This window comes from Hyla sarda, chromosome 6 (assembly GCF_029499605.1).
Source record: "Hyla sarda isolate aHylSar1 chromosome 6, aHylSar1.hap1, whole genome shotgun sequence".
NCBI classification, from domain to species: domain Eukaryota; kingdom Metazoa; phylum Chordata; class Amphibia; order Anura; family Hylidae; genus Hyla; species Hyla sarda.
The window spans coordinates 19,344,151-19,366,567 of NC_079194.1; the positions used below are offsets into that span (position 1 = coordinate 19,344,151).

Sequence of the window (22,417 nt, forward strand, 5' to 3'; positions counted from 1 at the left end):
GCGGGCTGTCGGGGCTCCGTACAGGAGATCGCAGGGGGCCCCAGCGGTCGAACCCCCCGCGATCTCAAACTTATCCGCTATCCTTAGGATAGGGGATATGTTTTTCACCACTGGGTCACCACTGGACTACTCCTTTAACCTTTTAGACGTCTAAAAGAGGTTAATTTAACTCCCGGTAGCTCAGTGGGCTGATCGGGACTGCTGCGGCTAAACCGCGACATACCGGTCAGCTGAGCGGACGGAAGAAGGTCTCTTACCACCTTTCCTGCCGTCCAATCGCCGATTCACTGCTCCGTGCCAAAGATCCAGGCAGGAGCAGTTGAGTGCCAATAACACTGATCAATGCTATGCTGACCGCTATGTGATCAACACGGCCTCCTTCATGTATTTCTATGGGAGAGTCAGAGATACATGAAGGCTGCATCTCCGGCTCTCCCATAGAGATACATGGAGGGGCATGTCAACCACGGCAAGAGAAGGGTTGGGATTAGGATTAGGGGTTGGGATTAGGATTAGGATTAGGGGTTGGGATTGGGATTTGGGATTAGGGATTAGGGATTGGGATTAGGGGTTGGGATTAGGATTAGGGGTTGGGATTAGGATTAGGGGTTGGGATTGGGATTAGGGGTTGGGATTGGGATTAGGGGTTGGGATTGGGATTAGGGGTTGGGATTGGGATTAGGGGTTGGGATTGGGATTAGGGGTTGGGATTGGGATTAGGGGTTGGGATTGGGATTAGGGGTTGGGATTGGGATTAGGGGTTGGGATTAGGGGTTGGGGTTAGAACTGGGATTAGGGGTTGGGGTTAGAACTGGGATTAGGGGTTGGGGTTAGAACTGGGATTAGGGGTTGGGGTTAGAACTGGGATTAGGGGTTGGGGTTAGAACTGGGATTAGGGGTTGGGGTTAGAACTAGGATTAGGGGTTGGATTAGGTTTGGGGTTGTGGGATTTGGATTAGGTTTGGGGTTGTGGGTAGGTGTTAGCATTAGGGATCAGGATTCGGATTAGGGAGTGAGAGGCACCAGACTGTAAGGCTGGGTTCACACCACGTTTTGTAACTACAGTTCCCGTATACGGCTGGGAGGAGGGGGCTTAATCGCAGCGCCCGCACTCAGCCGTATTCGGGAACCGTGTTTAATGCATGTCTATGAGCCGACCGGAGTGAACCGCAGCCTCCGGTTGGCTTCGTTTTTGGCCGTATGCGGTTTCCCGACCGTAGGCAAAAACGCAGTCGGCCACGTTTTTGCCTGCGGTCGGGAAACCGCATACGGCCAAAAACGAAACCGACCGGAGGCTGCGGTTCACTCCGGTCGGCTCATAGACATGCATTAAATACGGTTCCCGAATACGGCTGAGTGCGGGCGCCGCGATTAAGCCCCGCCCCCTCCTCCCAGCCGTATACGGGAACCGTAGTTACAAAACGTGGTGTGAACCCAGCCTTAAGCAGAAAAAGGTGTCTGACGGGTCACATTCTGCTACAAGGACACAGTTTTCTTCATTACACTGGTTCTGATTACAAAGCTTTAGAACACTCTCTGCAGTCGGACCACCCGCGATCAGACACTCATCCAATATCCTGTGGATAGGGGATAAGATGTAATGTACCAGAGTTCCCCTTTAACTATACCGAACAATGGAGCCCCCTGAGGTGCCTGCAGTGATGACTGAATAGATATAACCGGTCAGTAACTCTATAGAAGGTCTCTGTAGTCCCGGCCTGATGCACGGTCCCTGGTTGGGACAGCAGATCACACATGGCCTAAGCACGGATTCAGCCTCCATGCTCTGGATATGGCATCGAACAAATCCACAATGTCACCCTGACCGCTATTTACAGACATGTTGACTGACCTGCGTGTGAAATGACACTACCCCGTCCTCACTATGTTGTAATACAGGATTGTGGAATGTCAAATGAGGCCTCAATACACTCCAGGGCAAGGGGCGGGGGGGTGATATGTCTGTCGAGACCTGAACCGCCCTAGGGGGTTCTCAGGACTATTGCTGGGACTTTTTCGGTGATTACCGATGGGCCTGGAGATAACGCAGCAGATGTCATCCAGCTGCATTGTCACCAGTCACCATACTGTAATACAGAGACACTAATCTACACTGTAGTGACCCCATATAAGCTCTTTCTATGGCCCTCGGCCTTATAACAGTGCACTGACCCATAACCTAGAACAGCGGTCGCTAAACTGGACCTCTTGCTATTGCAAAACTACAATTCCCAGCATGCCCGGACAGCCGTTGGCTGTCCGGGCCTGCTGGGAGTTGTAGTTTTGAAATAGCTAGAGGTCCACAGTTTGGAGACCACTGACCTGGAGTCTCTAAAACGCGTATACATTATCACAGCCTTTTACCCCCTAAAGGTCATACGACTTGGGGTGGGTTCACGCTTTGATTTTACTGTATGGGAACCGGATCCGGCTGGGGGGGAGCGAAAACTGGGCACTCCCGTATCCCATCCGGACCCGGCCCGTATCTCATTAAAGGGGTATTCCAGGAAAAAACTTTTTATAGATATAGATATAGATATAGATATAGATATATCAACTGGCTCCAGAAAGTTAAACAGATTTTGTGAATTACTTCTATTAAAAAAATCTTAATCCTTTCAGTACTTATGAGCTTCTGAAGTTAAGGTTGTTCTTTTCTGTCTAAGTAATCTCTGATGACACGTGTCCCGGGAACCGCCCAGTTTAGAAGCAAATCCCCATAGCAAACCTCTTCTAAACTGGGCGGTTCCCGAGACAGGTGTCATCAGAGAGCACTTAGACAGAAAAGAACAACCTTAACTTCAGAAGCTCATAAGTACTGAAAGGATTAAGATTTTTTAAATAGAAGTAATTTACAAATCTGTTTAACTTTCTGGAGCCAGTTGAGATAGATTAACGTAGAATCTATCTATCTATCTATCTTAATCTATCTATCTCTCATCTTAATCTATCTCTCATCTTAATCTATCTCTCATCTTAATCTATCTCTCATCTTAATCTATCTATCCTTTTTTTTCCTGGATAACCCCTTTAATTTCAATGAGCCGACCAGAGTCAAACGGAGACTCCGGTCGGCTCAATTTTACCCCGTACCCAGTTTTCCCACCGGACTTAAAACCCAGGTATGCCGCAGTTTTTGGTCCTGTCACAAAACCAGATACGGGGCAAAAATGAGCCGACCGGAGTCACAGTTTGACTCCGGTCGGCTCATTGAAATTGAGATACGGGCCTGATCAGGATGGTATACGGGAGCGCCCAGTTTTCGCTTCCCCCCCCCCCCCAGCCGTACCCGTACAGTAAAATTGCAGCGTGAACCCACCCTTACACGTACGCTGCCGTGTCCTGTCATTTTACACACCGCGACATACATGTACGTCACAAGGTTTCCCTATCACAGTCTCCAGACACTTTAATCGGGCCGATCCAGCTACTGCTATAATTTTATATTTCAGAGTAAATCGTAGTGTTGGCCTTGTGCGGCCTGCGCGGTTTGGGCAGCATAAATAGGTGACAAGTTCCCTTTAAGGTAAACGTGACTATGCATTGAATGGTCTATAAAACGTCCCGTTCTCTTGTGTTTTATGATATAGGAGGAAAAGGAGCCAACGAAGATTTTAGAAGCGGTAGAATCTCCGCCACCGGGTCCAGCAGCAGCAGCAGCAGCAGCAGCAGAAGATGTCACATTAGACTGCGCTCAAGATGAGACGGTAATTCAATGTCAGGGGCCCCGCATGTGGCTGCACTACAGCTGCGTTTTGGCGTCCATATTACGTAGGTAAGCCCCGGCTTGACTGTGTGTGATGGACCTGAATTGACGGCTGTCAGCTCGGATCATCGTCCGCCATCAGGCCGGGACTTAGGAATGTGTCTGTATTACACCTGTCCTGTATATTAGGATTATTACCAGTGATCTCTATGGGATCACATACAGGACATGGAGAGCTAGAATGTTCTGCTTCATCCACACTTAAAATAAACATTGGAACAGATCGGCAAGGATGAAAACGAAAATCGGCAATGAAGGAAGGTTACACATGAACAAATGTCATGCGGGACACAAACGGATCCCGACAGGTCCCATTGACTTTGAACTGGGTCCATTAGGTTTCTGTTTGGTATCTGTTACTTTGCAGGATTTTAGCGGAAGAGAAAAACCCTTACCTACATGATGATTTTTTATTTTATTTTTAAACATTTTTTTCCTTTTCTTCACCCCCTGCTGAATCAGCAAATGGAGCTCCTAACGCTGATGGGAAGGCCTTCATTTTATTTTGTACCTGACACTTAAAAAAAAAACTTTCGACAACCCTAGACTGACTTTGTGAGTTTTTGTCTCGATTACATGGTACGGAGCAGGAAGAGGATGCCTTTAAAGAGGTACACCGGTAGAAGACAATTTTAAATCAACTGGTGCCAGAGAGTTAAACAGATTTGTAAATTACTTCTATTTAAAAAAATCTTAATCCTTCCAGTACTTATCAGCTGCTGTATGCTCCACAGGAAGTTGTGTGACCACAGTGCTCTCTGCTGACACCTCTGTCCATTTCAGGAACTGTCCAGAGCAGGAGAGGTTTGCTATGGGAGATTTGCTCCTACTCTGCTCTGTTCCGGACATGGACAGAGGGGTCAGCAGAGAGCACTGTAGTCACACAACTTCCTGCTGAGCATACAGCAGCTGATAAGTACTGGAAGGATTAAAAATTTTTGAAATAGAAGTAACTTACAAATCTGTTTAACTCTCTGGCACCAGTTGATTTAAAATTGTTTTCTACCGGAGTATCTCTTTAAAGGCAATCCTCTTCCTGCTCCGTACCACGTAATCGTGACAAACTTCTTGTGGAGCATACAGCAGCTAAGTACTGGAAGGATTAAGATTTTATTTACAAATCTGTATAACTTTCTGGCACCAGTTGATAAAACATGCTCCTCCGTTAGCTCATTTGATAAACTTTTGACATGTGTCTACATTGTGTTTTTTACATATTTTTTTTTTTTTTAAGTGTCAGTGCCCATTTTTAATTTATAGAAATAAAAATGTCCAAAAAAAGATATTGAACCACTTAATTCTGTTGTCTCAACCTGGAATATTCAGAGATGTGCAGTGGCCTTGGCAGGATTGTGGCAGTGTTCACTTGATACCTCCAAGACACAGGTGATTGATTTATCATTGGTTTTACCCTGTTTTTGTGGTGTTGCTTTGTTGCTTTTTCGTGACTTATTTTAATTTTGACTCTTGCTTTAGATGCTATTTTTAAAATTCTTCTGTTTTAGTCTGAACAACTTTATGCAGTAGCTTGTCAACTTGTCACAAATCTAGCTGTGCACAGGGTTTGTAAAAAGTCTCACATTTTGGTGCAACAGGTTAAAAAAAAAGTTTGAGAAGTGACCAAAGTGGTGCACTGAAAAGTAATTTCCAAAACCATGTACCAGCGCCATATTGATCACGTCTTGCCACCATGTAATGAATTTAGCACACGTTCAAGTTACTACCTTACAAATAAGTGTAGAAAAATCCTTCACTTCAAAAATTCCCCCTACGCACTATAAGGGTAGGGTCACATAGCATATTTGAAGCTGTGGATGCGCTACCGACCGTGCCTACAGTGTGCCTCCAGCTGTGCCCTTGTGTCCTTCTTTGTCTGCTTGTAGAAGCAATCCATGGGTCAGCGTTTCCTAACCAGGGTGCCTCCAGCTGTTGCAAAGCTACAACTCCCAGCATGTAAATTTGCCAACCAGGGTGCCTCTTGCTGTTGCAAAACTACAAGGCTGTCCGGGCATGCTGGAAGTTGTAGTTTTGCAATAGCTATGTTGTGAAATATTGCTTTATAGCACACCCTCAGAAGTAGCAGCAGCATGGAGGACATTATAGAGCCTGTTGGGAGTTGTAGTTTTGCAATAGCTGTGTTGTGAAACATGGCTTTATAGCACACCCTCAGAAGTAGCAGCAGCATGGGGGACATTAAAGAGCATGCTGATAGTTGGTTTTGTAGCAGCTGGAGGCTACCTGGTTGGGAAACACTGTTCTACATATTCCGCAGTAATGTTATGAAATAGTTAAAAACCATAATTCACACAAAATCTGCACGGTCAAAAGATGGAAGAAACTCCCCATTACATTCCCAGCATGCTCTATAATGTCCTCCATGCTGCTGCTACTTCTGAGGGTTTGCTATAAAGCAATGTTTCACAACACAGCTATTGCAAAACTACAACTTCCAGCATGCCCGGACAGCTAACGGCTGGTATTTGTAGTTTTGCAACAGCCGGATGAACCGTGGTTGGGAAACACTGATGTAGAGATATATTAAAGAGGCACTGTCATTAAGAACTTTTCATATATTGCAGGGCTCATTATAATGACATTTCACAATATACACCTGTTAAAAAAAAAAAATTTTCACCTGAAATTCAAGCTCAAAATAGCCACCATTAGGGGTCGCCGGTCTTTGAGCCAGACAGACTAGTCTAGATTTTACAGCATACTGGATACCGGCCGTAAAGCATACCGGTATCCAGTATAGGAGATTTCTATTGTGTATGCAAAACTACAGATAAAGGATGTGTGGACATGCTGGGAGCTGTAGTTTTACAACAGCTGGAGGCAACACTGCTCTAACACAGTTATTTACAAACACTGCAGCTTCAGTTGTTACTAAACTACAACTCCCAGCAAGCTGAAATAGTCAAAGCTTTCTCGGACTCCTGAATGACAAAGAAGTTGATCAGACATTCAGGAGTGGGTGAAAGATGAATGACACACATAGTGACAGCTATGCTGATTAGCATCCAGCTTTACTAGAAGATAAAACAGATAGAACATGTAGTCATAAAAATGCTGTACTTTTATCTAAAAAATCCTTGCACTAATTTTATAAAGATCTATTCTTATATTTATACATTTTATCCTGTTATGAATTCCCCATAATGTCTTCTGATTACTGCAGACAAGCTCCAAGTATCTTCCTCTGACACATGACACAGCATAAAACCAGAGAGGAAAGGGTTACAGAGTAGAGAGTACTGATTGGCTGACTGCCCAGGCTTGCTCCTGTGAGGGAGACAGACTGACACGCCCCCTCCAGCCCAGACTGACACGCCCCCTCCAGCCCAGACTGACACGCCCCCTCCAGCCTGCACAATGATAAAGTAACTCACCAGCAGATAAATGCTTATATCTCAGGATATATAGGTCCAAGACACATTAAAAATGATATGCACATGATCAGGATTGGGTCCTGAGTAACATATTACAGTGTTCCCTCAAGTTACAATGGTCGTCCCGGAACCAATTAATATTGTATGTTGAAACCATTGTATGTTGAGACCAGAACTCTATGGAAACCTGGTAATTGGTTCTAAAGGCACCAAAATGTCATCCAAAAATAGGAAAAAGTGAGAATTAAATAAAAAGAAGTAGATAACTAATACAGATAAAGCAAGATCGTACATATGAAAGTAAGAAAGATCTGCTGGGAGCTGCAAATCACTGTTTAGGTCAGTGTTTCCCAAGCAGGGAGCCTCCAGCTGTTGCAAAACTACAATTCCCAGCATGCCCGGACAGCCTTCGGCTGTCCGGGCATGCTGGGATTTGTAGTTTTGCAACAGCTGGGGGCACCCTGCTTGGGAAGCACTGGTCTATGTAGAGGACAGGAGCTTCTTCGGGGTCCTGTACAGTGCACGCAATGTCCTAAAAAAGTAACGTGGAGCCGCCCTCACCTGGTGTCCAAAAGAGCAGCTGATCCTGGTACAGGTAAAGAGTACAGAACATGTAATACCTCCCTATACTGTAGGGGGCTCTACCAGACACCAGTCAGTGCATACACTTCAGTAATACAGGTAAAGAGTACAGAACATGTAATACCTCCCTGTACTGTAGGGGGCTCTACCAGACACCAGTCAGTGCATACACTTTAGTAATACAGGTAAAGAGTACAGAACATGTAATACCTCCCTGTACTGTAGGGGGCGCTACCAGACACCAGTCAGTGCATACACTTCAGTAATAAAGGAGTTTTACAAGTGAATGCCCGTTCTGATTGGTCAGTTCATTGACATGTTTCACAGAACTGCACTGTCCGTAGTATTGTATGTTGAGTCTGGTTTCGACTTACGATGGTCCAGAAAAGACTATTGTATGTTTAAACTATTGTATGTTGAGGCCACTGTAAGTTGAGGGATCACTGTACTTTTTTTTTTTTTTTTGCGCTATGCTTTCTAAAAAAAAAAAAAAAAAAAATTGTAGCTATATACACTTGCATGGCCAATATATTCCCGCTGTCAGTGTGTAATACTCCAGCTGTATACACAATTCTCCACAGCTGAAACCTCCCAGGACTCCCAGTGGGCTGGATATCTGGTCAAGCAGTAATACAACGTCTATCTACAAAAAAGTGTTTATCAACCAGAGTGCCTCCAGCCTTTGTCTGGTCATGCTGGGAGTTGTAGTTTTGTCTGAGTACACTGCGCATGCACGCTCGACTTGCAGATCGTTGTGTGTCAATGTGCAGACAAAGCAGGAGGCGCACACTCAAGGAACGGTCAGTAGCGCATCAATGGCGTCAGATACCCCCGCGGATGCCGCTATGTGTGACCCTACCCTTATAAATATCAGCGATTCTTTATTTCAGTGGTCTCCAACGTGTTTGCTGCGGAAACATTGACCTAAAAAAAAATCTGAAAATCTGCCACTATTGCGGATTTTCTGCTTACCCATTGAAGTCAATGGTATCAAAATCCCCTGCGGATTTTCCGCAGCAAATATGCTGCAGAAATTCTGCAGGTAATTCGCCCGTGTAAACGTACCCTTAGGGTCTATACACACAGGGGAATTTCCGCCTGCATATTTTTCAAAAGAAAGCCCAATACACTTCTATGGGATTCCGCACTCCCGTTGACACTTCGGAATTTCCGCAAGCGGAAATTGCGAAGTGTCAACGGGAGTACGTAATCCCATAGAAGTGTATTGGGCTTTCCGCAAGTGGAATTCCGCCGTGTGAATTGACCCTTAATGATATTGTTGTATATTTATCTATGTATTATTATTTATTATTATTATTATTATTTTAATTATATTTATTATTATTTATTATTATTATTTTAATTATATTTATTATTATTTATTATTATTATACTTTTTTTTTTTCCTGCTTTTATAATGTGACATTTTGACTTTTGCGCAGGGCAAAAAACCAGCGCAGGTGCTGGACGTCCCCATCGGCGACATTGACACAAGCAACATGGAGAAAGCGGCGATGAGCCTGGCGACAAGCGTAGAAAACATTTCCAGTTCATCTACCTCAGAGATCCCTCCGGAGCCCCTGCCTGAGTGAGTCTCCTCATACGTTCACAGTGGAATATTATCACCCCATGTATTATTGGACAGTCATTCTTATTTTTTATTTAATTTATGTTGTCTGTTTTTTTTATTTTTTATGTATTTTTTTTTTTTTTTTTTTTGTTTTTTTCCTTTTTGACTGAAAAAATTATTTTCAATAGAGATACTTGGTAAAGCTGTTCTACCATGTAAAATAATATCTTCACAATAACAGTACCGCAACCTTCTGCTGGTTAAAAGTCTAGCTCTGAAGATGGTATTCCCGTATCATAAGGGTGCGTTCACACGCTAGTAACTAGCAGCAGATTTCCTGCTGCGGGAAACCCACTGAGTTGCGCTACCATTCATTTGAATGGGTCCGCGGACAGTCCGCAAATCTGACACTATTGCGGACTGTCTGTGGACCCATTTAAATCAATGGTAGCGTAACTCGCAGCGGGATTCCCGCTCAATTCCCCATCAATACAAGTCTATGGGAAGGGGATGTGGCGGTCGTCACGCCCCCTGCCATAGACTTGCATTAAGGGGACGGGCCGTGATGTCATGAGGGGCGGAGCCATGACATCACGCTGCTCCGGCACCTGTATCGCCCGTCATTACGCACAGAGCGAACTCGCTCTGCGCAGTAATGATAGCGGGGTGCTGCAGCAGCGATCCCCGGGGTCCCCAGCAGCGGGACCCCGGCGATCTGACATCTTATCCCCTATCCTTTGGATAGGGGATTAGATGCCAGGGGCGGAGTACCCCTTTAATTATGCACCCAGCTACACAGTACCATTCCCCCCTATAAAGGCTTTGTTCACCTTCACAAAAAGCTTCGTTTTTGTCTGTGTCTAAAATGAAGAAAACTTTTCAAGAAGTCTTGACGAAAAACTTCCTATTTTGCTTCAGCAGCTCCTATGCGCAGCTATGAGTCTCCATGGTGACAGACAACAAATTAGATCTGTGTAGTCTGATCTTGCAGCCCATATTTCTTTTCCTTTTGTTCACACTACCTGTGTTCCCTAACCAGGGTTCCTCCAGCTGTTGCAAAACTACAACTCCCAGCATAACCAGACAGACAAAGGCTGGACGCACTCTGGTTGATAAACACTTTTTTGTAGCTAGACGTCATATTACTGCCTGACCAGATATCCAGCCATCTGGGAGTCCTGGGAGGTTTCAGCTGTGGAGAATTGTGTATACAGCTGGAGTATTAAGCACTATGACAGCGGGAATATATTGGTCATGTAAATTTGTGTATATAGTGCTATTTATTTTATTTATTTTTTTAATATACCTCTACATCAGTGTTTGCCAACCAGGGTGCCTCTGGCTGTTGCAAAACTACAACTCCCAGCATGCCCGGACAGCCGAAGGCTGTCAGGGCATGCTGGAAGTTGTAGTTTTGCAATAGCGGTGTTGTGAAATATTGCTTTATAGCAAACCCTCAGAAGCAGCAGCAGCATGGAGGACATTATGGAGCATGCTGGAAGTTGTATTTTTGCAATAGCTGTGTTGTGAAACATTGCTTTATAGCACACCCTCAGAAGTAGCAGCAGCATGGAGGACATTATAGAGCATGCTGGAAGTTGTACTTTTGCAACAGGTGGAGGCTCCCTGGTTGGGAAACACTGTTCTACATATTCCGAAGTAATGTTATTAGTAATATGGGGAGTTTCTTCACTCTTTTTGACCGTGCAGTTTTTATGTGAATTACGGTTTTTAACACATTTCACCTGTGTTTCAAGACCAAAAAAAAAAAAAACACGTTGCAGAACCGCAGCAATCTGTAATAAGATGTGTCATTTTGCAACACACGGACTTATCCTGCATTATTGGGGAGTCTTATGGGCAACATTGAGGGGTTTCCCCACCCACAGGCAATGGCTGGAGACAATAAATTACCCCTCTGTTTACTCCCGGTCCGGCACCATTGTTTGATGAAAGTGCCCGGATGGCATCCCCATACGCCATTTGGGGGCTCCAGCCAGTGACTGGGCTCACCTGTGGTTACCTGCAGTGCTGGGAACGTAGTCATGGGGCGACTTAAACTATGTTGGCAGTGAGTGAAGGGGTGGGCCAGGGGCCAGTAAACTACTTTTTAACATTTGGGTGTGAATTCCTCTTACAGCTGACTGGGTTTAGAAAGTAAAGAAAATGAAGCCTGCTGAGCAGTCCTGGGCGCTGCTCGGGGGTTTAGTAATTGACACTTCTCGCTAGTTGGGTATCTTGGTCCACAACCTCGTACCTAAGATGTGCCAAGTCTTCTCCGGTTCTCACAGCTGGCATCACTATCAACAACATGGACTTGTGAGAGGCTTGTCAACACTTCACACTTATGTCTTAATTTGGGATAACTCCCTTATTGCCGGTTCACAGGATGAGGGGATAAGTGTCTGATCATTGTGGGTCCAATCAATATGACCCCACTAATCGCAGGAGGCTCTTGTCCCACCATGACATATAGTCGGCTGTCACGTCATTAGCTGTCTAGGAGGCATCAATCTTCTGCAGTTGTATAGCGAGTAAAATAAGCCGCCATCAATATCGCCATTAAAGGGGTACTTCGGTGGAAATTCTTAATTTTTTTAACTTTTTTTAATCAACTCGTGCCAGAAAGGTAAACAGATTTGTATATTGCTTCTATTAAAAAAATCTTAATCCTTCCAGTACTTTGCTGCTATATGCTTTACAGGAAGTCGTGTAGTTCTTTCCAGTCTGACCACAGTGCTCTCTGCTGACACTTCTGTCCGTGTCAGGAACTGTCCAGAGCAGGATGGATAGGTTTGCTATGGGGATTTGCTCCTACTCTGGACAGAGGTGTCCTGCAGAGAGCGCTGTGGTCAGAAAGAAAATAAATTTTAAAAGATAAGAACTTCCTGTGGAGCATAGAGCAGCTAATAAGTACTGGAAGGATTAAGATTTTTATATAGAAGTAATCTGTTTAAAGGGGTATTCCAGGCAACTAGAGAACTGTATTATACTCATAGATGTTGCTTTTTTGTATTTTATATAGGTCTGTGTGCACTTTTCTAAAATGTCGTTCCTTCATCCTGCAGCTCTCCAGTTGTTGCAAAACTACAACTCCCAGCATGCCCGGACAGCCAAAGGCTGTCCGGGCATGCTGGGAGTTGTAGTTTTGCAGCTGCTGCAGTACCGCAGTTTTGACGTGTCTCTAGGATATAGCAAAAGTTGTTTTTTCATGTGTAGGGATGTGTGTGTTGAGACCCAGACTTATCACTAAACCCAGCGGTAAGAAACTGTCACCTCAAACAACTTTGCATAAATGAATAGCATAAGTGACTGGAAGAAACTTTTGTAATATATCTTATAAGTTCTTATGTCTCCTTCTGCACTTACAAGGCTGTTTCCCTTCACCCCTTTACTTCTCCCCTTGCCCTTCATCTGCTCATCACTAAGGAACATCTGTCTTTTTAGTAGTTTGAAGACAGGTTTCAGCTGCCCTGACATCAGGTTACACAGCCCATACAAGTCTATGATGAGTGAGGAAGAGAGAAAGTGAACCTAGGAACACAGACACAGATTCTGCAGGATTAATGTCTAAGTGTTAGATTCACAGGTTAGACTTCTATGCTGCTACTTTTGTTACAGAGGGGTAGTTAGTAGTATCCCCTTTTTTTTTTTTTTTAAATCACCAAAAAAATTAGAACCCGTAGATGTACTAATATTGGGATCTACTACACAAACTGAAACAGGGCAGATAATAATCCCCCCCCAAAAAAAATTCCATGCCAAACATATTTTAATAAAAAAAAAATTGGAACATATAAACACACAAACCATCTAAAGAGGAGCACCCGCCCACCCCACACAATAGAAAACACGCCAAAGTGGATATATACGTAATCGCATGTAGATGGGGGACTGAGTCAACACTTGCATAAACACTTGAAAGAATAAAAAAAGAAAGCAGACAGCCATATGTTAACATCCACAGAGCCGTGTGACCCATCGTTCCACTCACACGGAGCTTCATCAGGGGGCGTATGGGAGCTATATTGTACAGGATAGTCTGCAGCTGAGATGGAGCCAGCAGGTGGGTGCGAAAAGGCCGTTGTGGAAATGTTGAAACTTCTCAGAAATCTGGACCTAAACCTGGCGTCACTCACAGGCAGAAGCAAGCGATGGCAGAGCCATTCTGCTTGTTGTTCTCTACCTAGCTGTACTGCTCTGCCCACCTAGTGCTTATCGCGGAGGAAGAAAAAAGAGCGGAAAAGAATGGCAAACAAAAATGGAGACACAGAAACACAGCCGCACATTCACCATTTTGTATTTTGATCTACTTGCTTCTCAGCATAATTTCAAAAACTAACAGATTGTTTGTATACAGTGACCCCTTGACCTACGATGGCCCCGACATACGATAATTTCAACATACGATGCTTTTGTATGTCGGGGCCATCGCATAAACGGCTATCCGGCAGCGCAGACTACTTCAGCTGCCACCTGATAGCCGTTTACGGTGCCCCGTGAGCTCCGGTGATGTCTCTTACCTGTCCTCGGGGCTCCGGCGCGTCATCTTCGGGATCCCCTGCATCATCGGCGCTCTCCATCGTCGGCACCACGTCGCTGCGCACGCCGTCCCGTCATCCAATAGGAGCGGCGTGCGTAGTGATGTTAGGGCGGCGACGGAGAGCGCGGTTGCCGGGGAAGCAGAGGCCTTACCGGAGCGTCGGGGACGCGGCCACAGCAATAGATGGCGACATCCCGGGCAGCGGGGACGGTCCGGAGCGGTGGGGACAAGCGAGTACAACTTCATCTAACAGTGGTCTACCACCTGCGGACCTCCAGATGTTGCAAAACTACAACACCCAGCATGCCCGGACAGCCGTTGGCTGTCCGGGCATGCTGGGTGTTGTAGTTTTGCAACATCTGGAGGTCCGCAGGTTGTAGACCACTGTCCTATACTTAACATTGCATGGATCCCTCAACAAACGATGGTCCATTTGGAACGGATTACCATCGTATGTTGAGGGACCACTGTACATTTTGAGCAAAAAGTACAAGCCAATCGCCACGTCAAGACCGCCTAGTCAGAGTGGGTCCCTAACATAACACTGGCGTAACACCGGGCGGCGACCACTGCCTCAAAGACACCATGCCCACAGGGGGAGCGACCCAGTGGCCAGGCAGCCCCACTACTGCCCGACCAAGCCCCCTGCTCTGGGCCACCCCACCTCACAGACAAAGCATCACAGTAACAATGGCCGCCACAAAGAACCACACCAGTATGAACACCTACCATGTGCTCCCTGCCAGAGGGCTGGAAGGAAACCCATATACAGTCTCCTGCTAATTAAAAATGTCTGGTCCGAATGAGTGAAATGGTGTGATCCGAGGGCTTGGTCAGGCAGTAGTGGGGCTGCCGGCCTCTGGGTCGTTCCCTCTGTGGGCATGGTGTCTCAGAGGCAGTGGACGCCGCCCGGCGCTACGCCAGTGTTAGGTTAGGGACCCATTCTGACTAGGTGGCCTTGACGTGGCGAGTGGGCTTGTACTTTTTGATAACAATGTATACAGTACTAACAACCTGTTTTTGAAATTATGCTGAGAAGCAAGTAGATCAAATTACAAATGGTGGATGTGCGGCTGTGTTTGCTTTTTTTTCTATTTTTGTTGTACGGAATAGAATAGCTCTGTCATCGCTTGCTTCTGTCTGACTGAAGTCGTGTTTGGAAACAGGGATGGGGGTGTGATCGCACCTGCGCAGTACATGTACCGGCTGACACAAATCCAGCAAGGTTGACATAAGTGCCACAACACCATATACAATATTCTATAATGGCCATAAGTAATGACGCCCCTCATATACACAGACAGGGTGGAATATACTGTAGTCACCTCATATAAGGAGTTAAACGGTCCAGGACACAGCAGTGGTGACTCCCCAGTCCGAACCGGCAGTGATGACCCAGTACGACCTCCAGTCTGGGCCCCATGTTCTGCTATTCAAATCACAGGAAAGTTTTTTTTGGGGAATTTACCCCAAAAATATAGGGGAACCTAATGGGGTTGCCCCATTATAACTGCCATCCTCTCTTCTAAGGGTATGTTCACACGACGTAATGTGAACGGAATCTCCGCGTGGAGATTCCCGCACGACCAATGACTATGCAGTTCTCGCAGACTTCCACGTAAAGAATGAACATGTTCTGTGCGCGGATCAATTTCAGTGGCGGAATTGTCTACCGCTAAAAATTCCGCAGTGTGAACAGGTCAGCGGAAGAAATATTCACACTAATGTTCAGCGTGCGGAATTCTGCGCTAATTGCTCAGTGTGAACATACCCTTAACAGTGTTTCCCAACCAGGGTGCCTCCAGCTGTTGCAAAACTACACCTCCTAGCCTTCGGCTGACCGGGCATGCTGGGAGTTGTAGTTTTGCAAGAGCAGGAGGCACCCTGGTTGGGAAACACTGCCCTAACAGATGGTCAGGGTAAGATCATGGGCACCAGTCAAGGGGTTAAAGGGGTACTCCGGTGGAAAACTTTTTTTTTTTTTTTTTTTTTTAACTGGTGCCAGAAAGTTAAACAGATTTGTAAATAACTTCTATTAAAAAATCTTTACCCTTCCAGTACCTTTTAGCAGCTGTATGCTACCGAGGAAATTATTTTTCTTTTCTTTTTTTTTTCTTTTTTGTATTGTCCACAATGCTCTCTGCTGACACCTCTGTCTGTGTCAGGTACTGTCCAGAGCAGCATAGGTTTGCTATGGGGATTTTCTCCTGCTCTGGACAGTTCCTGATACGGGCATCAGGTGTCAGCAGAGAGCACTGTGGTCAAGACTAAAAAGTAAATTAAAAAAGAAAAGAATTTCCTCTGTAGCATACAGCTGCTAAAAAGTACAGGAAGGGTAAACATCTTTTTTATAGAAGTAATTTACAAATCTGTTTTAACTTTCTGGTCCCATTTAATAAAAATAAAAAATAATAATAATAATAAAATACCCCTTAAGAAAAATCTATCTTGCTAAAACCTACTTTTTGTTAAATTTTATTGTATTTTATTATTTAAAATTTTTTTTATTTTTTTTGCTTGCACATTACTGCAGACTTGACTCTCTGTTGTCCGGTGTCCCCCAATAAGTGGCACTTCAGTGGTTGCCATACTGCAGCTCCCATCATGCCCCGACAGCCTTTTGGTTGTAGTATGGGAACAGCTGGGGGAGCCAGGGGGTGGAGAGCACCGCTAGTGATCATGGGCGGCTTTAGTGGCCACGCTTTCTGCAGGCACCATGCTCTGAAGCATTGCAGTGATACAATCCGGCTATAGCGCAGTTACATTGCTGACCCCACAGCCTTGATTGCAGATGCCTCTTTAGGGGAAACTCTGGAGGGATTTTTTATTTTTTTTCTTCAAATCATCTGGTGCCAGAAAGTTTTTATTTATTTTTAATTTTTTAAATTTTTTTTTTACACCTTTTCAAATGACTTCTAGTTAAAAAAACAAAACAAAATAAAACAAAACAAAATAAAACAAAACAAAAAATAAAAATACAAATAAATCTCAAGCACTCCCAGTACTGTATGCCCTGGAGGAAGTTGTGTAGTTCTTTCAAGTCAGACCACAGTGCTCTCTGCTGTCCTTGTCGGGAATGTCTGGAGAATGAGCACATTCCCATAGCAAACCTCTTCCGCTCTGCACACTTCCTGACATGGACAGAGGTGTCAGCAGAGAGCACTCTGGTCAGAACTACACAACTTCCTCTGGAATATACAGCAGCTGATAAGTACTGAAAAGCTTAAAGGGGTACTCCGGTGAAAAACATATATATATATATATATATATATATATATATATATATATATATATATATATATATATATATATATATATATATATATATATATATATATATATATATATTTTTTTTTTTAAATCAACTGGTGCCAGAAAGTTAAACAGATTTGTAAATTACTTCTATTAAGAAATCTTAATCCTTCCTGTACTTATTAGCTGCTGAATACTACAGTGGAAATTCTTTCCTTTTTGAAACACAGAACTGTCTGCTGACATCACGAGCACAGTGCTCTCTGCTGACATCTCTGTCCATTTTAGGAACTGTCCAGAACAGCATATGTTTGCTATGGGGATTTCCTTTTACCCTGGACAGTTCCTAAAAATGGACAGAGATGTCAGCAGAGAGCACTGTGCTCGTGATGTCAGCAGAGAGCTCTGTGTTTCAAACGGAAAATGATTTCCACTGTAGTATTTAGAAGCTGATAAGTACAGGAAGGATTAAGATTTTTAATAGAAGTAATTTACAAATCTGTTTAACTTTCTGGCACCAGTTAATTTATATTAAAAAAATGTTTTCCACTGGAGTACCCCTTTAACTCTCCTTCCTACGTTTCCCTGTTGCGCCAATCGGCGCAACGGGGAAATGTAGGAACAAGTTAAAAATGATTTTTTCTATTTTTGCAGCCCGAGCACAAGGGAATGTAAAGTTTCCCGCCGCAGCTCTCCTTTTTTTTTTTTTTTTGTATTTGTATTTTATTTTCTTATTTACATTTTTTTTTTTTATATAGAAGTACGTTACAAATCTCTGTATAATTTTCTCACACTAGTTTTTTGCCTTTTTCCCCCCCCCCTCCAGAGTGCCCCTTTAATCCATGATATGATCTGATGTTGCCGCCTCCTCCTTGTGCTTCTCTTATTCTTTTCTGGCTCGCTCTATCCGCCTTTTAATGTCCTATTTATATTGTTTTTCTTATTTTTTATTTATTTTTTAGTTTTTTGCATGGTTTTAAGCTTTTCACACTCCCGATTCCCCCCGGTAAACAAGCCTGTTATTTCTCTTCCCTTCAGTGCAATAGAAGCGTCCAGCGCTCCTCTCCCTGTAGTCAGCTCTAGTGATACTGAGCAGTCAGAACCTGACTGTGACATTGGGGGGGCGCTAGAGGTTCAGTCTCAGAGCGAGCCTTCCTTTATTGATCCATCGGCAAGGTGAGTATTGAAGTAGGCCGCGCTTCTTAAAGCAAAAAAAAACAAAAACCTATCATTGCTAAACCAGGACAAGGTAAATCCTCATGCGCTGCTCTGGCCGCTCAGCATCCCATGGCTCTCATGCTTCGCTTGTTAATTGGCGCCTGTAAATCTGCGCATTGTTCATGCATGAAATACATCAAAGCACAAGTGCAACTGAAAGGCTTCCGGAGGTCTCTGCAGTAGTTGGGACATTTCTGCTTTAGCACATTTTAGGGGAGACTTTTATTCTGTTCCCATACATGTATAGGAAGACAGTATGATCGTGCTTCAGTCTTGGCCACCATCTTTTTTTTATGCAAATTACCTCTACTCCAGATGGAAAGAAACAGTCTCTCTAGTGCCACCTATAGTTTATGAAGCGCTCTGGGATTTTTTTTTTTTTTTTTTACCTTTAATCACAACTGAGGTGTTACAAATGTTTGAAGCCTTTAGGTATTGTTCATACAGTAAATTTTTACTGCATCTTGGTCGCTTTTTTGTTGCGATTTTCTAAAATGCTTTAAAATGGACCCCATTTGCTCAACTGTAGCAAGTACTGTAGTACTATATATATCGTGATCCCTTAGAGATCTGGAGGGGATGTGTATAACTAGTATATATATCCTGATCCCATAAAAGTAGCAGCAGTATACAGATAGAGCTGGAGGGGAGGTGCATACCTACTATATATCCTGATCTCATAGAGATAGTAGCAGTATACAGATAGAGCTGGATGGGAGGTGCATATCTACTATATATCCTGATCTCATACAGATAGCAGCAGCAGCAGTATACAGATAGAACTGGAGGGGAGGTGTATAACTACTATATATTCTGATCACATAGAGATAGCAGCAGTATACTGATAGAGCTGGAAGGGAGGTGTATGACTACTATATATCCTGATCCCATAAAGGTAGCAGCAGCAGTTAACAGAGATGGATGGGAGGTGTATAACTAATATATATCTTGATAATAAATATGTGTGTATATATATATATATATATATATATATATATATATATATATATATATACTGCTAGATACATAGATAGAGCGAGCCAGAGGGGGAGGGTTAACTATGTGAGGAAAAACAAACTTAGTGTTTATTTAATACCTTGTAGGTCAATATATGACCAATAAAAGCCTCTGGACGTTAGCCAAATTAGTCTCCTCAAATCGGATGAAGCTCATCTGCTTGGGTGAATACCCTTTGTCATTAGAAATAAGCAAATTGGTTTGAAATGGATTAAACTTGTTCCAAATTTCCCATTTTTGGCAAATTTGGCAGATTCGTTTTGGCTGAATAGCTCAAAATGGCAGCAGCCGCTTCAGTGAGAAGGTTTAGGATTATCGGCCCTAACCCTACGAATCCCAACCAGCGTTAGTAGTGGAATCGTGACCTATGGTTACTTGCTTTGACTTACACTGGGAGAATCCTGTAGGTTGCACCAGAGACTGTTCTGACTTCTGCAGGAGAGCTAATTTGCATGTATATTTTTCCCATGGAGCATTGCAAGGCTTCAAACACAGCACCCTCTTTCCTGAGCACCATCTTAAAGGAAATGTGTCAGCCTGTTCACTCACCCTAAACCATGGAGGATTCCATAGAGGGTCACCTACTTAAATTGGTCAAGTAGGTCCTGAGATACCTGCTTCTGAATTTCCGTTGCCGCATCCAGGGAATTGAGCGCAGGAGACGGGGACCCCCGCCGGCTGGCTGACCTCTACCTCCCTCAGTCAGGTCCTAATACCGCCCCCTCTATTTGAATATTCACATTTTTCAACTCCATGTCCTAGTGAAGTGGAGTCACAAGTCACGTGAGTGCAGCGCTCTGTCGGCAGAGCGCATGCGCTGTAAGATTTCACCCTGTGTAACACGAGAGTTCTGCGCAGTGTCAGGAGTAACGAGGCTTCACTGTAAGGATATGTTCACACTGGTTAAGGTGTGAGCGGAATGTTCGCTTACAAAATCTGCTCCAAAACGCCTTTTTTTTGCGCGGGATTTGCGCTGAGTATCTCAGGACCTACTGGATCAATTTAAGTGACCCCTCCTATGGCCTCCTGTCCATCCACACTATAACCCAGTGTATTGTGGGTGAACAGGCTGACAGTTTTCTTTTTAAAGTTTTCTTACTCTTACAAATATTAGCATCAGTTGACTTTTTTGCTTTTTTCCTTTACGCTTTTGCAGCTGCATGTTTTGCTTTTTGTTTAAATTGATGCAAAAAAAAAAAAAATGAAGAAAATAATTAAAAATAAAAATGTGACAGACAATGGGGGGTGGCGGGGGCAAGACAACCGACTGATCCATTCTTGAGAATGTGGATTATGTTATGTCAAGAAGATGGGGCTGGTCATTGTGCGTATTGTCATCCGTGTTCTTATTCATGCCGTGTTGTTGCTGTGTCATCGCTTCCTCGCTTCCAGAGATGTGCATTTATTACCGCAGTCAAACAGATCTTTTTGTCTATATTGTCGTTTTTTTTTTTTTTTTTTCCCTCTCCTTTTACCCCCAATAGTTTTGTCACTGAACATGTGGAAAATATCTCTGTGTCAAGCAAAAAACAAAAAGCCACATCATCCGATGCAGAGGCCCAAGCGTCAACGCTGGAGAAGGACCCAGAAAAGCAGAAGTTATCTCTCAATTTTTCAAGAGAGTTAGAGAAAGAGGTGAGAGGTGAAAGTACAGCGTTTTTTCCCCAACCATTGCCCCCCCCCCAGCTGTTGCAAAACTACAACGTCCAGCATGCTCGGACAGCCTTTGGCTGTCCAGGTATGCTAAAAGTTGTAGTTTTGCAAGAGTGCATTTTTGCAAGAGTGCATTTGTTCTCAATCGGGGGAGGGTTAATAAGCTGACTGTGTCCCTACCAATCTCGCCATTAGACATTGATTGGGTCCGGTCAGCTTTGGACTTTACATCAGTCTGTATGCATTTCACTTTAGCCCCAAATATGATGTGTAAGTTGGAATTGTATTATAGGTCCTATAGTTCCTTCTGAAGTTCTATCTATAAGGGCTAAATTTGTGTTTATAGCAGAGGATACAGTCCCCTCCTTTCACCAGGCAGGAGACCAGTAATGTAAAGGGGGAAGCTGTCTTTGCTGCTCATTGTATTTAATACTGATTAGGTAAGGCAGCAGGGAGCCGGTTTTGATGGAAACTACTGTAACTAAGAACGGTGTTCTGCTGCCTTATCTAATGAGTCAGATATTTAAAGAGTAATAATACCGACTCCCTTCTCTGGTCTTTGCTGGTCTCCTCCCTGCTGACAGGAGGGGAGGGGGGCAGTAGGGATGGAGCTGCTGTTCCCTGTAATGTTACAGGAAGAAACCCACAACTGAAATGCATGATCTGTTCACATTGGGTAATATCATATTAGTAAATTGCTTTATTATACATTTTGACACTCTGCACAGGTTTTATCTATCCCCGAGCGACCCCTTTTAAAATAATTATGATTACATTTATAATATCATATCTTGACGTGTTTCCCCAGTAATAAAAGGGTTCATCAGGGTACATAAACAGTCTCATTAGATCAGAGAGAACAGAAGGCAAATTCAGAGAACCTGGCATAGTACGACAAACACAATGTAAAAAGGTGGTAAATACTATGGTACAAGGTTGGACCACTTGCTCAAATACCCTCTGGAAAGAGTAGCAGGTGATAAGCCGATGCCAACATTTTAGAGGGGAACAGGAGTCTGGCAGGGGCTTTATTCTCCCTCTGTTTTAGCGTCTGTGTATGAGGTGGGGGTTTGGGCAGAGAGCTGTCGCCTGAACAATATTGCAGTCTGCACGGCCATCTACTGAATGGAAAGCATGGAGTACCCCTTTAATCTGTGGTTCCCTAGCAAAGAATTGGTCTGATCAGAGGTCAGTGCCCGTGTTTTAATTGCTCTTATTTTTATGCCACTTATAGATTCTAAACGGCAAAGAGGTCACGGGTGGAGAACCAGTGGTTCCTGGGAACACAGAGGATGACATTCCAACCTTCGATGAGTGGAAGAAGCAGGTCATGGAGGTGGAGAAGGAGAAAAGTAGGTTATTAGCACCGACATGGGGACTGTACTGTGTGAACTCTGCTCTGTGCAACATGTAGACCAGTGGTCTCC

At 44.0% G+C, this 22,417-nt stretch overlaps 1 protein-coding gene across 5 annotated transcripts in view; it reads left to right on the forward strand.

Annotated features, from left to right (window-relative positions):
* The window catches only part of SUCO (SUN domain containing ossification factor), a 129,506-nt gene that overhangs the window by 42,226 nt on the left and 64,863 nt on the right, over positions 1 to 22,417 (forward strand). For 4 of the 5 annotated variants that reach the window (XR_008844748.1, XM_056523261.1, XM_056523262.1 and 1 more), the window contains exons 3-7: positions 3,591 to 3,707; positions 9,180 to 9,325; positions 18,141 to 18,278; positions 20,822 to 20,972; positions 22,225 to 22,342. Coding sequence is in view for 4 of the 5 variants with exons in the window: in XM_056523261.1 (XP_056379236.1) it covers positions 3,591 to 3,707; positions 9,180 to 9,325; positions 18,141 to 18,278; positions 20,822 to 20,972; positions 22,225 to 22,342 (670 nt within the window). In the remaining variant the exon portion in view is untranslated. The remainder of the gene's footprint in view (positions 1 to 3,590; positions 3,708 to 9,179; positions 9,326 to 18,140; positions 18,279 to 20,821; positions 20,973 to 22,224; positions 22,343 to 22,417) is intronic. The other variant, XM_056523263.1, reaches the window with a different exon arrangement.